General features: G+C 37.7%; 1 protein-coding gene across 1 annotated transcript in view; it reads left to right on the top strand.

Annotated features, from left to right (window-relative positions):
- LOC119411766 (membrane-associated guanylate kinase, WW and PDZ domain-containing protein 3) overlaps nt 1–11,486 on the top strand; it is a gene marked incomplete in the record, with an annotated part of 451,370 nt that extends 439,884 nt beyond the window's left edge. Inside the window, 10 exon segments of the mRNA XM_037678691.1 lie at nt 3,412–3,603; nt 4,101–4,748; nt 7,117–7,148; nt 7,818–7,983; nt 8,098–8,192; nt 9,305–9,512; nt 9,789–9,971; nt 10,182–10,367; nt 11,128–11,224; nt 11,444–11,486. Coding sequence (XP_037534619.1) covers nt 3,412–3,603; nt 4,101–4,748; nt 7,117–7,148; nt 7,818–7,983; nt 8,098–8,192; nt 9,305–9,512; nt 9,789–9,971; nt 10,182–10,367; nt 11,128–11,224; nt 11,444–11,447 — 1,811 coding nt within the window.
- Between the last annotated feature and the right edge of the window lie 7,626 nt (nt 11,487–19,112).

Here is a 19,112-nt window from a genome sequence, read left to right as displayed (position 1 = left end):
TAGTTGGGATTATTCAAGAATCCAGAAAATCGAGAAACAAAAAATTAAAAACATAAGACAAAGCAGTATCATTTTAGGTCATACAAAGGTCTTATGTCACACTTTTTAGTGAGTCCCAAAAACTGTCCCAATCTGTATCTCTGCTCCCTTTCAAGTTACTGAGCATGACCTCATGGTGTGGTCTTCCAATGTTTTAAGATAATCCTGGATGCTGTCACAAGACTGACCATAATAACTGAAAGGACTCATTTGGAAATGTCCGGCATTTGAGATCTGTCTCCCAGTAAACACAGTTCTGGGGTCCGAGGAACTTCTGAGCCAAACCAGGTACTCAAAACCTTCAAGACTTTAGTCCAAAAAGGTGTAACCAGAGGACATTCCCAAAAACAGTGTAAATATGTCCCCACCTCTTTTTTACATTTCCAGCACAAATTGTCTGTCATTAGTTTCATTCTGTGCAGTCTGGTAGGAGTATGATAATATATATACAACACTTTATACTGTATGAATTTATTTCTGTCTTCTTTCACATATTTACTGCTCTCCAATACGACCTCCAGCCATTCTTCATTTGTGTACTCTATTTTCAAATCTCTTTGACAAATAAGTTTGATATGTAATGATTTACCACTCAAACTATAATTTAACAGTTTGTAAAACTGAGAAGTCACGCGGCAACCTAATAAAATCTAAAATCTTATTTTCCACACTGTCTAATGCCTTAAATTTTTAATAAATTGCTGTAAAATATTTAAGAATTTTTTTAAAACTGAAATGTGAAGGGTTGTTTATAAAGACTTTTAAGGAGTTAAAATTTTAAAAAAGTAAGTTAAATTTGATATATTTATTTCACGCTGAGTTAGTTCTAAAATACTGACTGTTTTTTGTGGGAAAAAAAATAAAATTAGTAATTTAAGCAGTTAAATAAGGTGGTTGAGCATTCCCCTAAGGAATATGAATGTTTAAAAAGGACAACTCAAGGGTTAAACAAATTGTATGCAACAATTAAATGCATCCTTTTTTAAATGCTTAGTGCTTTTATTATTGACAAATTTAAAGTGACTGAAAGCACAGTCCTTGAGGAAAAAGTATAGTTGCAGGACCATTAACACATCATTGGCTTCTTTCAGTTTTATCGTTTTTTTGAGTCGCAGTAATAATGCAGCCCAGGTCACAGACCATCAGGCAGCTAAAACAAAAAGTGTGTGCTGGTGATGTAAAGTGCTGATACTGCAGGACTGACCGATAAGGAAGCTCCTCAGTTAAATGCAGTGTGACCCTGAGAGTTGGTTATCTTTTGTATTACTTGTGTCACAGCCAAGCTGCTGCTCCATATTAATGCTGGCAATGACCTTAAGTCTTTTTTTATATGTACAAATTTATACAACAATCATTTATTTTCTTTATAATATATTAAACAGAGTAGGAGTAGACAAACAAAAGGCTAAATGAGACAGAAGTGGTGCATGACTGCTCTGCTCTATAGTTTTTGTAATGGAGTGAAGGACAGAAAAGCTGTAATTTTATCTGTTGACACTCTTTAACGAGTCTGCACCGAAAGGTCTGTAATGATGGGTTTATAAGGTTTAAAGATGTATCATGTCTGGTAATTAGAAAATGACTGATTAATAGGTTGATTTTTTTGCTTGTAATGTGTATAATTAAGGTTCAGCGCAGCCACGTTCCTATTTTATAGTCTTTCAAGAGGATGTCATGTTAATTTTTGTTGAGTTTGATGAGATGCATTGTTTGGGGTTTGCATTTGAAAATTACAAAGCCTGTAATTCACTCATTATTTTATAAAGACACTCCCCACACACAAAAACAAGGTAACTAAATGCCTAACATTCCTTAAATTACTTCATATCACTTGCGTGTCACATTATCTGTTAGCACTTATGTTGAGAATGACTCTCAGGTACTACCATGTCAAGTTTTAATTCAGCATTTGTAAAATTCACTGAATTGTAGTCATGTTTGTATTTGCATGGGTCAATTAGCCGTTGTGGCCATGTTGAATGGTTAACTCCAAAAATTTAATGTACATCCATTCTGCTCTCGACGAAGGTGGATACTTTCCCTCCCACCCCTGCTTCCCTCCTGCTTTGCTCTTTGTCCTGTGAACCCTATCAGAGCCTCTCTTTACATATCTTCTGAATTGTAAATTATGTATCTGGTCAGCTGGTCTCTCAGCACTAGTGATGAAATTTTCTCAACGAGAAAACTGGGCGGAGGAGAGTCCTCATGACTTAAAGGGACACTTGCAGCTGAATACACGATGGATTCTGGGGTGCAGTGAAAAATCATGTGACTGTCAATATTGCCAACTGAGGATGTAGAAGACGCATACATAATTGGATTTATGAGAATAGGATTTCTGCTTTTTGGAGTTGGCAGTTACCTGGCATATCGACAAATGCTGGAAACGTCGGTAGCTGTTCTGGCCATTGTGAGGCTGCCTGGATTGTGTGAAGGAATGTGCCGAGCGATAAGCACTCAGACTCAGATGCTGTGTGAGCTGAGTCCTAAGCTGGACGCGATTTCTGAGAATCGTAGGCCACTTGCGGTTCCTGAAACTCGCTGGCGAAAAGAAATTGACCTTGAAGAAGCTACAAGCTCAGTCCAGCGATGTTGACCACAAAATTTGGCAGTTTGGAGTCACCATTGAGATGTACCAGTAGAACTATGAAGGCAGACAGAAATCAAGCAGAGTCGTCCTGACCCAAAATAATTGTTAATTGAATCAGGCTCCCCTGCGTGGCCTTGAATTGGCCAACTATCTCAAACTCTCCTAGACAGTATGTGAACAAGAAGCTCTGCTCTCCCCCCTACCCGCTCCCTTCCCAAGGACATCTGTGGACCTGTGTCAGAGCTGAGCTGGCTGATAGATACAGCACCATCTCGTTTCAGGACTTTGGAACTATCTGGCCATGTCCACAGACCTTTGTTGGCCTCCTCATGCATAAATGTATTATGTCATCAGTACGTTGCAGTTTCTGTGCTGAGGACTTTTTTGGCAACTTTCACACTGTGTCCCGTATAGGACACAGTGTGAGATATGATATATATTTTTTTATACCTCCCCTCATGTTTCTCTTTTTTAATATAACTGAAAAGTGCAGCACCTCCCAAAGGATGCGGCCTTAGACACCTCTGTCTCCCCATGTCTGTTTGTTTGTTTTCTCGGACGGGCTGTACTGAAATGTAATGTTGTTGTGCTTTGGTGCAATGACAATAAAGCTGATTCTGATTCTGATTATTCCTTTCTGAAAGTTCATGTTACATTTTGTCTACTGGTTCATAAGATATTTTAATGCTAAACAAACATATGAACACACAGAAAAAGACAAAAACAAAAAATGTATTTGACTTTGGTAAAGGGCAATAAACATGTGTCCATATTTTGCACAGGCAAACGAGGGTCACTGGGCTTCACTGCCGACCCCAGTCAGCTGAAGGGAGAGCTGTACCACACTGCTCTGAAAAAAAGCTCCCAAGGTTTTGGATTTACTATCATAGGAGGTGACCGCACAGACGAGTTCCTGCAGGTGAAGAATGTGCTCAGCGACGGCCCTGCTGCCCAAGACAACAAGATGGCGTCCGGTGAGCAAACTTCTCTATAGGTTTTTGTACTATTGACTACAGAAAAATACCATATAGAGCAAGAATTTAATCTCATTAAGCTAGCAGAAAGATCTATGATTGTCTAATTTAATTTCTGCAATATTGCGGAAAATGTTTTGAAGTTGTGTTATAATAAAAGTGTGATACACATGGAGACATTAATCATAACTCTCTGGTACTCATTTGACCTAACAATATCCCTTGGGATCAGTAAGAGAATAAAAGCAACTCCAAGACTGTCAAAAAAAAAAATTTTTTTCTTTTTTTTTCCTCAAGTACAGTCTTTTGTTCATGCTTGTGACACTTTGAGATGTTTTTGTGGGGAGATGTATGTTTGTGTGTGTGAAAATAAATGAAAAGGAAGATTTCAAAGAAACAAGAAGCAATTTTTCAAAGAAATGTTGAGAAGTCATGTCTATCTGGACTCTCTGAAAAACCTTTTCCTCTAATGATGTTTTTTTTTTTTTCCCCTGTAGGTGATGTGATTGTTGAAATTAACGGGAAATGTGTGCTTGGGAAGACTCATCCGGAGGTGGTGAAGATGTTTCAATCTATTCCCATCAACCAGTATGCAGACTTGGTTCTTTGCCGTGGGTACCCACTTCCCCCTGATGTGGATGTAGACAGCGATGACCCGCTTCCCCCTCCTCCCCCTCCCCCAGCCTCTCAGCCACAGCAGGCCCTGCATGGTGGAGAAGTGGTAACAGCTGTTCCTCTCATCAATGGACAGCCACTGCTGGTGAAAGGTAATGTCCTCCATGGCTCCTCACAAGAGCTCCACTATGTTACTACCGATGCCAGTGGCAGGCCTGTTGTGGCGGCCTTGCCCAATGGGAGGCAGCCCGAGAGAGGCGAGGGGGTCTCAGGAATGCTTCAGCCAGAGCTGGTAAGTGTGCCGCTAGTCAAGGGACCTGGAGGATTTGGGTTTGCCATTGCTGACTGCCCCCTTGGCCAGAAAGTGAAGATGATCCTGGATGCCCAGTGGTGCCGTGGACTACAAAAAGGAGATGTAATTAAGGAGATCAACAGGCAAAATGTCCAAACGCTTAGCCATGCACAAGTGGTGGACATCCTTAAAGACTTTCCAGTTGGCAGTGAGGTCAATCTGCTTGTTCTGAGAGGAGGTGAGACTAACTAAATCAACAACAAACATTTTTTCTATCTAAATGTATATTTATCTTAATGTACAAATGCAGATAAATTTGTTTGTATCTTTACAGCTCATTGAAACAATTCTCCATTTGTCTTAAAAAGTGATTCTGTTGAAACTAATTATCTAATGATAGTATGTGACTGCAATTTTTTTAAAGAAATTATTTTCTTACAATTTTACAAAGATATACTTGTAATATAATTGTATGAACCTTTGGTGCATTACACTAAACATGGAGCAGAGAAAGCAAACGTTAGATCTGTCTAAGTAGCCCTGAAAGAAGATTACGTCTATCTATTTTAAAGACTACAAGACCATCTCCAGGCAGCTTTATGTTCGTGTGACCATAGTTGACATTATTAAAAAGTATGAGGTTCATGTGACTGTATAGCCAACCTCCCAGTTTGTGAATGCAAGAGGAAATGCAACTTCAGATTGATCTGATAAATTTCTGATCACATTGTACATCACAATTGGAGTCATACTTGGCTTCATTTAAAAAGACCCAGAAGGGATCCTCTATTGGCAGGAAAACCCGAAAAGCCAAACAGGACTTAGCCAAAATGCATGCTAACAAGCCTAGAAGTTTCTGGGAAACATTTCTAAGACTGAAGGAACAAAACAGGAGCTTTTTGGCTTCAGTCACATCAGTTGTGTTTTATTATTAATCCTATTATTGTGGAAGGTCAACAAATTCATCTGTGTCTGTACATATCCATACATTTGAGGGTCTGGTCAGCTGTATGTTTATGTTGTTTCTTTTTTGTTCCTTGCTCTTTTTCATGTTGTCGCAATCATTTTTTGTTCTCATGATTTTATGCCTGAATGTGTTTTCCATTATTTGTTATTACTGTGAATGCATTTTCTGCAGTGCCCATTGGAGGTGAGGTCAGAGTGCTTATATTGATAGGAGGTGAGGTGGTGTTCTGGCTGGAAGCACTGAGTAAAGATGCCACTTTGTCTGCAGTCTGTGTAAAATCACTGAGAGAGACCACTGTGTTTTTAACTGAACAGATCTTGTAGTACTATCAGCTACTGCAGATGATCAGATCCAGTTTGCAAGAGCTTTGTCTTTCCATCCCTTGCAGCTTTTTTAGAAATGTGAACAGCACATCCCAAGCATTTGCCACTCTGTGCCTCCATTCAAACCACCTCTGTTTATGACAACACCCAATGAGGCGTTGTGCTTTCTGTTATAAATATAAGACAGCATTATATAAGTATAGGGATGTACTTGCTTCCATGGAGTGTTGGAAGAAGGGAAGGCACCCTTCAAATGCTTCCTTCTTCCATCTTCGGCTGCCCGAGGGTCTCACTGTGCAAGTCGATGAACCCCAGATTGGCTTTGATCATCAGTAGAGCGTAGGGGATTTCTGCATGCCTCTTTATCCATGGCCTCTAAAAGATCCATGGTTAAACAGCCATAAAGAGAAGCTCCTCTGGGGCTTCCTTCCCCTAACCACGCCTGAGCATTCTTCCCTCATTGCCCAAACAACCCACGCTACTCACATTTACTGCTGTGCCATCGTTGCTATGTACTACTCCACTGGGGTCCTGCATGATTCCACTGTTGAAACATATATGAGCATGGCTGAAGTTCTAATTTCAGATTTAACTGCTAATTAGACAACTTGGAAGAGGCTTCCCATTTCCAGATGCATTTGAGTGCTTTGCTGTAAGCAATAGGATAAAACAGATGCTTAGAATAGTGGAGAAAGAGATGCGGCTGTATGTGCTTCAGGAAGGTCTTTGGTGACAGGGAAATTCACAGTAAAGCATAAAAATGTTGTTTGTGTCTTCTTTTTGCACAGTGCATCAGGCTCCATTAGCCTCTCATCAGGCCAAGTGTTTGTCCAAGCCCAGAGGGCAGCTAGCTCCAGAGGAGTATTTGCTAATTCAATTAAGATGAGGAGGTTGAGGAGGAGAGGAGAAGAGATGGGACTGTGTGAGATGATCTGTGGGGATCTGTCTGAGGACTTGAGATGAAACATGTGGGTGTGTTGTACAGGGAACAAAGAGCTCAAAGAGAATAATCAGTCATGAAGGTGTACGGATACAAGACTCAAGTTCTCACCTACTTTCTTTGTCCCACACTCAGTTTGCAGTTCTGTATGTATCTTTAATCTCATGGATGGATAAATATTTCCTAATGGAGCCTTTTTTAGTGAGTTTTGAGTAACTGCTGGTGTATTTTCCATGTTTACCCCAGCTCTTTTAATCAGAGAGACAGTGCCATCTAGAGGACTGTGCTTCAGTGACACTTGTTTTTTTTCTTCTCCAAATGTCACTAACCATCATTTTTAACAATATTCTTGTTGTCCATCTTTGTCACTCCATAGGTCAGACATCCCCCGTGAAGACATTAAAGCCTGTGAGTAAAAATGTGTCTTTTCTTCTTTCTTCATTATCGTTACCCACGGGGACATATTCCTCAATTTAATTTGAAAGCATTTTGTCCTCCAGCTTAACCAGTAAGCCACTCTGTTGCATCAAATTAAATGATAGCAATAAATTTGAATATTGATTATCTTTCTGGTCGGCTCCTTTTGTTTGCTTTCAAAAACAGTCTTAATTACTTCCCCTCACTATTCATACTCTTTGGGCTATTGTCTGGGGATTGCAGGGGTAATGAGGATTGGATGAGCCTCTTTAGATATGGCGGTATTAATAATACAATACTTTTAGATAAAATATGTTGCCCTTTCTGCATGAAGAGGCCTGTTACAGCCTTTGGGAAATCTTCGCCTTCTTTCCTGGATTTTATTATACATCAGAATCTTATTGCTTAGTTCTCTGTATAAAATAGACTTATCCGTGAAAACAGTCTGCGTAATTGAAAAGTGTGAACTAGTGAAGTGACTTCTAGGGCTTTAATTATTCATCACAATTAGATGCTCAGCCTTTTGACTAAGATAATGAGTTGTTGGGACTTTAAGTTATCTTGTAATGTTCATCCATATGTGTAACATAGCATAAAACTTGTCCTTTTCGTAACCTAATGAAGCAATGTGGTGTGACAGTTCCTTTGATTGATTTTCAGAGACAAGAAATGACGGCCAGCACAGAGACGCTGGACGCAACCACAGACGCGACGCCCCAGGCCTTACCTTACCACTCCAGCACCAACACCATGCACTCCTCCGACTCCCCGAAACGAGACACCACTGATATGTACCTGAAGTCGAAAGCCCTCCTGGAGAGCAGACGTAAGAGTTCACAAATCCTTCAAATAAGTTGTTTTGTTAAGCTTTTTGTTTTGCACTACCTGAAACCTCGATCTTATATTAACACATAAATGATGAAGTGTTTCTGATCCACAGAACCTCACACCAAAGACATTGATGTTTTTCTGAAGAGAGACATTGAAACAGGCTTCGGCTTCCGTGTTTTGGGAGGAGAAGGTCCTCAGCAGCCAGTAAGTATCTATAAACAGCTGCGACCTTCTGGGTTACAAATTTGAAAAATTGTATTATTTAATTTTGTACAGAAGACGACTGGAATTATTTGTGTTACCATGGCAGTTTTGTAACCCTCTGAATTTACAAAAATAAGCATGGTGTTTGAAAAGAGTTGGGTCTGGTTACTTACTCAAAACAAATAATTCATCAGTGATAGAAAACACAGAGGATGTGATGCTGTTGACAGGGAGAAGTCAGGCATGTGGCCAAACAGATACTCCATCTAAAACTGCCGCCTCATCCATAGGTCAAAACGTTCTGGGTGCTAACAGATTGACATCCAGATGTCTTCAAGCAAAACGTAATGAAAGAAAATGTGACAGAGTTTTGAATTGCATTAAATACTGCTTATCTAGTTTAAGAATGTTTGAATATAAGTTTGAGTGAACATAGAGTCAATATTGTTATCAGACAAATAAAATAAATTGTTTTAAATCAGAAATCCATACTATTCTGGCATAAATCAGTTTTGTTTTTTATGAATCCAGGCAGAAACCATAAATCATCAATCCTCATCATGCTCCAGCATTTTTATTGTCACTTGTGAAGGCAATAAAATTAAATAAAAACTATGAAAAACGATTCATTTAACTTTTCCAAGGGAATTAACAACTTATTGTTAGCCAGAGATTCTACTATTTTTTCTGCTTATCGTTTTGCATTGCAGCTTGAATTTGTTGGTGGTGGTTATTAATGTCTGATTATTAGTTAGTATCCATCCATCCATCCATCCATCCATCCATCCATCCATCCATTTTCTTTACTTGCTTTTTCTTTTTTGGTAGAGGGAGGGAACACTTTTGTATTTCCAGCAGTCTCTCTGCGAGAGGCAGTGTACAACAGGGGCATGCATCACAGCCTAAAGAACTAGAATATAAAGTAGAAGTTATTATATTTCAGTTGTTGTTTATGTAAAAGCATCCTTCAGAAATACAAAGTATTTACCTTTTAAAATCTTGAGTATAAACATTTTAGCCCGAGGAAGTATAGGTTTTAGAAACTTGATATATTTATTTTAATACCACAACTATCTTTGTATTTCATTTCTCTGTTGTTAACCCCATGTCAGAATGTATTTCCCCAGGTGTACATCGGGGCCATTGTGCCCAGCGGAGCTGCAGAGAAGGACGGTCGTCTCAGAGCAGGAGATGAGCTGATCGGCATAGACGGCGTGATAGTCAAAGGTCGCTCTCACAAGCAGGTCCTGGACCTGATGACCAATGCTGCCCGTAACGGGCAAGTTATGCTGACTGTTCGTCGGAAGGTCATCTATAGAGGTAAGAAACAGGGCAAATGACAGCTGGCACTGAGTTTTGTGTTTTTGTTTTTTTATATAAAACTCCAAGGTTCTTTATTTAAAAAGTACTGTGAAAAATCCTGAGACTGTACTGCAGTAATGGTCTTTCCAGACAGGTAAAGGGACTGAAGGAATTTAATTTAAGTTATGACATGTTTATGTAACTCTGTGCCATCATCACGTTTGTTTATATGCAAATATTATGATGTAAGAAATAAATACATTATCATTATCACCTGTATTTTTTTCAATCCAGATCTAACAGATGAAGATTCTCAAGAAATGGCTCCTGTGCTTGTGAACGGTTCTCCCAAACTACCTCACCTGCCGATGCCCAGCGCACTGGACCACGAGTCTTTTGACATCACGCTCCACCGCAGGGAGAACGAGGGCTTTGGCTTTGTTATCCTCACATCCAAAAGCAAACCGCCATATGGTGGTGAGAATCAAACCTTTATCTAAATTATTTATAAAAATAAATTAGGATATAAAACACAGTTTTCATGTTTGACATAATATACTTTTAAGATGTATATTAATGATGAAAACAAATAATGTGCTGCATTTGAGACTGGCAGAACATAACATTCTCAAAGGGCGTTCTAGCTGAATTCTAATGCTTTGTTAGTCTTTTTGTTCGCCTTTTCAGTTATCCCTCACAAAATTGGCCGAATCATTGAAGGCAGTCCCACTGACCGCTGCGGCCTGCTGCACGTTGGAGACCGTATCTCTGCGGTCAATGGCCGCTCCATCATTGAGCTCTCTCACAGTGACATTGTTCAGCTCATCAAGGATGCCGGGACTGTCGTCACCCTGACTGTGGTTCCTGAGGACGGTGAGTACCTCTGAATACACTGATGCCTTTGTTACAGCAGTTACAGGCTCCTGCAATCAGCTCGGGCTAAATCACTTTTTAATCTTTATGGATTTTAAATCTCTAATTAGTTTTGTAGTTTTAAAAAGCTATTGAGCCTTTTTTCTTTATTTAGAATTTCTGATAATATTAGCATGCATATTACAAATGTGGTTTCAAATAAACTTAGGTTTCCAGAAAACATTCAATTGTCAATAATAATGTCACTATTCCATAAATAAAATCACTCAAAGCCTAAATTCATGTTTCACATTATATTAAAATAGCCAAAATGCAGACAAGTGTAAATATCAAATGTTGAAACTGAGATTTTTTTTATTTTTTTTTCCATTTTGAGTTTGATCCCAACATGTTTTAAAAATGTTGACACAGTTAACATTCTGTTGCATCATTTCTTCTTTCAACAGCCCTCTGCTACTGTTTGGGAACAGAAACTTGTTAAAATCACCTTTCATGTTTGATATAGTATTTTAGCCACTCAATGGTTGTGCATCTTGTTTTATTTGTACTTTGTTTTAAATTAAAATACATATTTTCAGTGGATGATGGGTATCCACTGAAGGCAGATAAGTTTGACAGAGTCTTTTAATTCTAGGATATGTTGCAATAAAGGCAGAATGTGGATTGCCTTAGGGTAATAAGAAATACTTTACAAAAAAGTGATGTTATATGGATGCAAGTTTGTTGCGTTGATCTGCGTGATGGCTTCCTGTATTTTTAGAGTACAAGGGCCCTCCATCTGGAGCAAGTTCAGCTAAACAGAGTCCAGCTCTTCAACATAGAGCTGTGGGGCTAAGGTCAGCACTTCAAGATGAACGGTAAGGAACTGAAGGACAAAAAGAACTTCTGAATACTGTCAGTAACTGCATTTTTTATTGCAAGGATGTCATTTTTATTAATTCAATTGGTTTGCTTGGGGTTTTATTTGGGTGTACACACACACACACACTTCGTAAATTCCTCCAGTTATTTAACAGTCAACAATGGTGTACCAAAAGGATCAGTCTTAGGACCCATCCTCTTTACAATCTACATAGGTAATGTAGGTCAGAGCATCCCTTTCTGCATCAGCGACCACACAGCTCCCAGCCGTCGGTGCCCTCCTCTCGGAGCTGCCCGGCATAATTCAGGAGGCGGCTGACACGAAGGGACTTTCCGTCCCTCTCCTCCCCCCGCCCAGATCGGATGATCTAGCGGGAAGGTTTGGCTCCACCCCGGCTCGCCGTCCTGATTCCATCTGACCTCGTTTCCCAGCAGTGCCGTCCTACTGCACTTGCAAGTCTGTCACTTCTTCAAAATATTTTCCTGTCTGTTACTAACCGTTCTTAAAAACATTTCTGCTGTCTGCGACTTCTAATAACCCTCTGACATCACTAAAACTCCACCACTGCTGGTTGTGTTAACCAATCAGGAAGTACCAAGTAACAGGAAGTGGACACCCTTTAAAAGTCAACACTTCTTGGAACTATTCGTCTTACTGAAGTCTTACTGAAGTCTTACTGAAGTCTTACGAGAGTTCTGACTGGAACTTTCAGTCTTAATGGACGCAGTCTTACTGGAGTCTTGCTGGGACTGCAGTCTTGCTGGAGTCTTACAGCTGAACTAAATAGCTGATGGAATTTGACCATGAGCCAAGGGTCCATCCATTTCAGCGGAGTCACAGCACGCCTCGCTGTGATCTCACCCCGAGCATTAAATGCTCTCAACTTCTAAGGAAGCTTATTCTGTTGAACGGAGTATCGTCACTACTTCGGACGATTCCCAGCCACTCTGACCGGAGATGCTGAAAGGTAGCATGGAAATGGACCTCTGTTCCGTAGCTGATTTATCTTCTGCTCAGGTAACAAGTCGTCACGAGTCGTCATGCACCGAGTGTACCGGGGCTGAGCTGAGGTCAGATGAAGGGTGCCATTCCTGGTCAACACATTTTCCTTCATCCATCTAAATCCTCCTCTTTAAACCTCTAAATCTCTCCTCTTGTAAACCTCTTCGCCAGTAAATCAAGCTAAATGCCTTCAGAGATGAATTATTCTCCATCAGTAATCCTCTGTTGTCTTGTTATTTGAACTTGCTAAGTTTATTAATCAGAAATAGATCAGCAAATCAAGTGTACATGTTTTGATGTAAAATTTTGATTCTGTTAAATAAATTACCGCATTTATTCTGATGGGTCAAAGATAAATGACGTCTCATGTCACTAATTATACACTCCACTCTCAAGTTATCTTGGTCACATGGCAGAAATTTAACTCGAAAAAGAAAGAATCCGTTGTGAATTAAATAATTAATATTCTTTGTGCTTGAACTAGCCTTAAGAATAATTAATTAATAGATGTCCCGACATACTACACAGGTCTCTCTTATAAATAAGTCCCCGATGCTCACTAGGATAAACCTGTATAAATAAAGGTCGAATGAAAAAATTCTGGAAGTGCACTTGGACATAAGCCACGCCCATTAATTTAAAAAATAAAAATTTGTAGGCCACACTCTATAAGCTGTGGGTGTCCACATTGTGTCATGTGATATTTACCCAGAAAGATTTTTTTAAACTTTTAATTAAATATGTACTGGTAACATACACAAATACATACAGTAAATGTTTTTATTTTTCTGAACAGTGCCTGTAACACCCAGCTCACACTATTTATCTTCTTTTCACTTACCCTTTATCTATACAGGTTGAGCCACGAGAACTCATTTTTAAGAGAGACCTGTTTAGGGAGCAGATGGTTGGGGTTAATGGCCTTGCTCAGGGGCCTAGAGTGGGGCAAATGAGGGTGGAGGGAGGTGTGGGTGTTCCACCTTTTCCACATTTTGATGTTGACAGTACCGGGAGTTGAACCTGCAACTTTCCGATCACAGGCCCATCTTCTAACCTCTGCACCACACTCCTCCATAAATATTATATACCATATTATATATGGTATGGTATAAAGTATGGTATGGTATAAAGTTTATTCATTTTAAAAAAGTACAAAACAATTCCATAACAATATAAAAAAAAGATACAAAAGATTTAAAATGAAAGGCAGCAGAAAGAAGAAAAAAATCTTATTATATCTGCCCCGTTTTTCAAACAATTGTTTCAATCATAATAATTTTCAAGTAACAGAACAAAATGAATAACTCTTTCTAATTTTTCTAATTCTAATACAAAAAACACACTAAGCTACTTCATATATTTTTTTTTAACAATCCAGTTTTGATCTTTTTCTTAAATATACACATTGACTTGGCATTTTTAACATCACTCTCTAGACCATTCCACAATCCAACTCCTTGGATTGAGGTAGACCTTCCCTTCAGACTAGTTCTGAATTTTGGTTTGACAAATATCTCTATCCCCTTAAGATTATAACAACTTTGTCTTTTAACACAAATTCTTTGAATGTTTAACAGTAATGTGTTATTTTGAGCCCTATACATAACTGTTAAAATACTATAATCTACCAAATCATGGAACTTCAATAACTTCAGTTGATAAAATAATGTGCTTGATGGGTGACTGTAATGCTTTCTGGTGATGATTCTTACAGCTCTTTTCTGTAAAATAAAAATAGGTTTTGTAAATGTTTTACACGCTTTCCCCCAAACATCAATGCAATAGATTAAATGTGGAACAATGATTGTGTTATACAACATGTACAAAGCTTTATCATTTAATAATTCCCTGACTTTGTATAGTACTGCAATAGATTTAGCTATTTTTGTTCTTACAGAATTTGTGATTTTTCCATGTTAGCTGTTCATCAATGATTACACCCAAAAATTTCATCTCATTAACTCTACAAATCTCAACACCCTCAATTTTAAATGGATCATCAACAGTTCTCTTTTTGTTACTAAATATCATGTATTTAGTTTTATCTAAATTTAATGATAATTTATTAAGTTTAAACCAAGTTTGTATTTTATCAAATTCTGTCTTCATCAATTCCAACATCCGTTTTACATCTTTACCCAAGCAGAAAAATGTGGTGTCATCTGCAAAAAGGACACATTTGAGGAGTCCTGATACATTCACTAAGTCATTCACATATAAAATAAATAACTTTTTCCAAGTACAGAGCCTTGAGGAACTCCACAAGTGATATTGCAGAGGTCAGATCTTACACCATTTATTTGTACAAACTGTTTTCTATCTTTTAAATAGCTAGATACCCAGTGTAATGCTGGTCCTCTTATACCATATTTATTTAATTTTCCAAGGAGAATAGTGTGGTCAATAGTATTAAATGCTTTTTTTAAATCAACAAAAATACTAACACAATATTGTTTTTGATCGACAGCAGTAGTTATTTGTTCTATTATTTCCATGAGAGCCATTGATGTAGAGTTTTTTGCTCTAAACCCATACTGACTGTTACTTAGAATGCTTTGTTTAGTAATAATTTTATCTAATCTGGTCACAAATAGTTTTTCTAGAATTTTTGAGAACTGTGGTAATAAGGATATTGGTCTATAATTATTGAACACACATTTATCACCATTTTTAAAGAGAGGAACTACCTTAGCTACTTTCATATTGTCTGGAAATATTCCTTTTGAAAATGATAAATTACAAATATATGTAAACGGCTCGATAACATAACTCATTATGTCCTTTACAAACATCATATCCATGTCCACCCAGTCTTTTGATCTCTTATCTGTAAGATTTTTTACTACATTCATTATTTCTTCTTTGTCAGTTCCATTAAGAAAAATACTGTTGTCACAACCTATAACTGAATGGTTCACATTATTGTCTACTTTTGGTATTTTAGCTGCAAGGCTTGATCCAACATTCACAAAATAATGATTAAATCCATTTACAATTTCATTTTCATCATGGATTTCATTGTCTTCCTTCAAAAAATATTGTGAAATACCTGTTTTTGCTTTATGACTTTTCAGAACACTATTTATTACTCGCCATGTTGCTTTCATATCACCATTACTTTTATTTAATAAATCACTACAATATTCCTTTTTGTGTTTCCTTATAATCGCTACTAATTAATTTTTATACTTCTTATATTTCTCTTCAGCCTCTTGTGTTTTATATCCATGCAGATATACTAATATTCAAAGTTCTATGAATCTCATTGTCACATAAAACAAACCTCATCGTAGATCATAAGGATATTATGCATAAAATTTTAATAAAAACTATGTACCCTCATAAAGTTTTACAAAATAGGGTGAAAAGAATGTAATAAATCAAAATGTGTGTAAAATAAAGTATTTCGTTGCACACATTTGTTTCTTGTTGCAGTTATAACTTGGACCTGGAGGAGAAAAAAGAGGGAGCAAACTGTTCTGATCAAAAAACTCTTCCACTTGGTGAGCCGGGAACGCTGTGTATAACTGGACCCAACCAGGTATTAATCATCCTGTCTCTTTGTTTGTTATTAAAACAGTTATCTCTTATTTAAATTTTAATAATGGCAAGACAGAACGTTAAACAGTCTTTTATATGACTGCCTGCAAACAAAAAGAGCAGTTTATTGTTTTCATAAAGCTCACCATGTTCTCATGAATATTGTTGTTTTAAAGCTTGTTGCCATTGTAATTTCATGAAACTTTCAGGTCACTCATGCAAAAGCGTTTAAGAACATTTCAAATCTAAACAGAATTTAATGAGACTCCGCTGAGCTTCAGGCAATTTTAGCTTCTATGGAAAAACAGAGGGAAGCAACAAACAAGAGTGTGTTAATTTTACATTAAAATGTATTTTAAATGAAAATATTTCATAGGAAAAAACGTAATGAAGCTCCACAGACTTAAAGTAATTGCCTCTGTAAATTTGCACAGTGTATTTTTTTGTTGTCGTAGACTCATAAATATGGATGTCTTGGCAATGTATTGCTTTTAATCTTTTCTCTGAAGAATATGTTCATTTTAGGAGGCAAAACAATTAAACACAATTCAATCTAAAAAGTAAAACGGCATCCTCAGGACTTGGCAATGGTAATATCAAATAGAAAATTCAAATAAAATTAAATGAAGCACCTTCCAAGCAATGATACATCAAGTGCTTTGCAGCTCAACACATACAAAATAAAACAATAATGTGAAAAGCAATCTGCAGGTAGCATAGGTATAATTTTAACTAGAACTGTGAGCAGTTATCACGGGGGTCCAAACCATTTGTTGCATGCTGACCCTGGCTCATCTCATCCCCAGCACTCTGTCATCCTTACAGAATTTTAATATAAGAGCAATATGTTTGGTCTATATGAGAACTTTAGCAGTTTTTCTGCCAAAGTTAAAATTTGCTGTCTTCTACTTTAACTTCTTATATTTTCAGAGGTCGCCACAATGAGTCATCCTCCACCTCACTTTCTTCTCTTCTCTTCATCCTTTGTCTCCAGTTGTCACTCCAACTACCTCCATGTCCTCTCTAACTGCATCCATACATCTCCTTTTTGGCCTTCATCTTTGTCTTTTTCTTGACAGCTGCATTTTCAACATCCTTCTACCAATTTACCAACTGTCCCTCCTCTGGACATGTCCAAACCATCTCATTCAATTTAACAAGGTTGAGTCAGGTCTTCTGGACAGATGCGTCTGACTTCATCAGTCTGAGGATCTGTAAGCAACCTCAGTTTTATAAATATATCTACCTGGATTATTGAGCATGCATCAGGACATCTCAGTCTGGACTCTCTAACTTTATCTCCCAGTTGTTTAACCTGTACTGTACCTCTGATTATCTCATTCCTAATCTTATCCAGCCTTGTCACTTTGAGGAATAAAGTCATTATCTTCTGGTCCTAAACTTCTAGTTTCTACTGTATTTTTGGCAGTACCACTGGTCATTCACTCTTTTGTATTTTTTACCTTTAACGTTTACTGCCAACATTTTGTCACACATATCTATGTGGTAGAATGTCCAGCAACAGAGCAAACAAAAAAGATGCATACTGTATATACAAAACTGCATACAACAAGTGTATTACATTTGATACAAATCCCCTTAACAATTATGAGAAATGGATATTGTACATTTCTAGTGCCCCCTGGAGTTAGGTAATTATAAAGAAAATAACTTTTTTCACTGTCTTATCTTGACTTATCTTATCTTATCTTATCTTATCTTATCTTATCTTATCTTATCTTATCTTATCACTGACACTGTGGATCATGACATCTTGTGTAATAAGCTCTCAGAAATTGGTTTCTCAGATCATACCATTGGTTGGTTCTCTAATTATCTTTCAGATTGAAGGCAATGTGTTCAACATAATGGTTCTTATTTTTATTATTTTTTATTTTTTTAGTCTTTATTTATACAGGTAGTCTTATTGAGCCACGAGAACTCATTTTCAAGAGAGACCTGTTATGGTTATTATGGTTATTTTAATGGTATTTCTTCCATTTATCTAACAGTCAGTAATGGTCTACCACAAAGCTCAGTCTTAGGACCCACCCTCTTTACAATCTACATAGGTAACGTAGGTCAAAGCATCCCTGATGCATCCTTACATTTCTATGCTGATGACACAGTTGTTTACTGTCGAGCTAAAACTGTTGCTAAGGCTCTCCAGCTTTTGCAGTCCACCTTTGACATCATCCAGTCAGATTTGTTCCATCTCAAACTTGTCCTAAATGTTGATAAAACCAAAGAGATGCTTTTTATTCCAAGCATGAAGTCAGTCTCATCAGTTCTTCCTCTGATTTTTATCTTCAAATGGTGTCCCTATTGAGTTTGTCCAATCCTATAAATATTTGGGTATCTTGGTCAACTCGCATCTCTCCTTTAAGCTTCATGTGGAAAACCTTGTAAGGAAACTGAAAGTTAAATTGGGTTTCTTTTTCAGAAATAGATCCTGTCTAACTCTGAATGCTAGGAAACGCCTTGTAACTGTGACATTTCTTCCCTCCATTGATTACGGTGGCATTATCTATATGAATGCTCCTACAAGAACCCTGCAGATGTTGGATGCTGTCTATCACGGTGCATTAAGATTCATAACTGGCTGTAACTACCGTACCCATCATTGCACCCTGTATTCACTGGTTAACTGGACATCATTAACCTCACACAGATTCTCCCATTGGTACATTTTCATCTTTAAATCACTTCTCAGTCTGCTGCCTTCGTACATCTCCTCCTGCATGTTACTGTGTGAGTGCAGCTACAGCGTGCACTCTCAAGACATTATTACCTGCAGTGTTCCCTCAGTGAGGACTGAACTTGGCAAAAGGGCCTTCTCCAACGCCGCTCCTGTTTCCTGGAATATCTTACAAAAAGACCTGAAGCTCTCGACCTTGACCTCTCTAAGTGACTTTAAACATCTAAGTTCCTGGCAAAAACAAATGCTCCTGTTCCTGTTTTTAGTTTTCTTCCCTTATAATCTAGCTGTTTTTTGCTACTATTCCTCTTGATTGTCCTTTGGTTGCTACTTTGTTTTGATTGTGTTGATTTGTAAAAATGCCTATGCCTATATTATGACTGTTTATTGTTGTCTTTGTTATTCACTGTTGTCATCATTCTTTGTTAAGAAATCAGTTCTCTGTTGTAAATGAGTCCCCGAGACTCAGTGGGATTAACCTGTATAAATAAAGGTTGAATGAATGACTTAATACATTATAAAGCCAAGGTCTGGTCAGGATTGACTTGTTCATCTTTTGGCTTAAAATGGCACGTTGTGAAGAATGATATGTTTCATTTTCAACACGACCAACTGGTCAAAACTTTTGAGCAAATGTTTGATC

This window comes from Nematolebias whitei, chromosome 7 (assembly GCF_014905685.2).
Source record: "Nematolebias whitei isolate Nwh7 chromosome 7, NemWhi1, whole genome shotgun sequence".
In the NCBI taxonomy this organism is placed as follows: Eukaryota; Metazoa; Chordata; class Actinopteri; order Cyprinodontiformes; family Rivulidae; genus Nematolebias; species Nematolebias whitei.
Note: the sequence above shows the minus strand (reverse complement) of the source record. Positions and strands in the feature narration are given on the sequence as shown.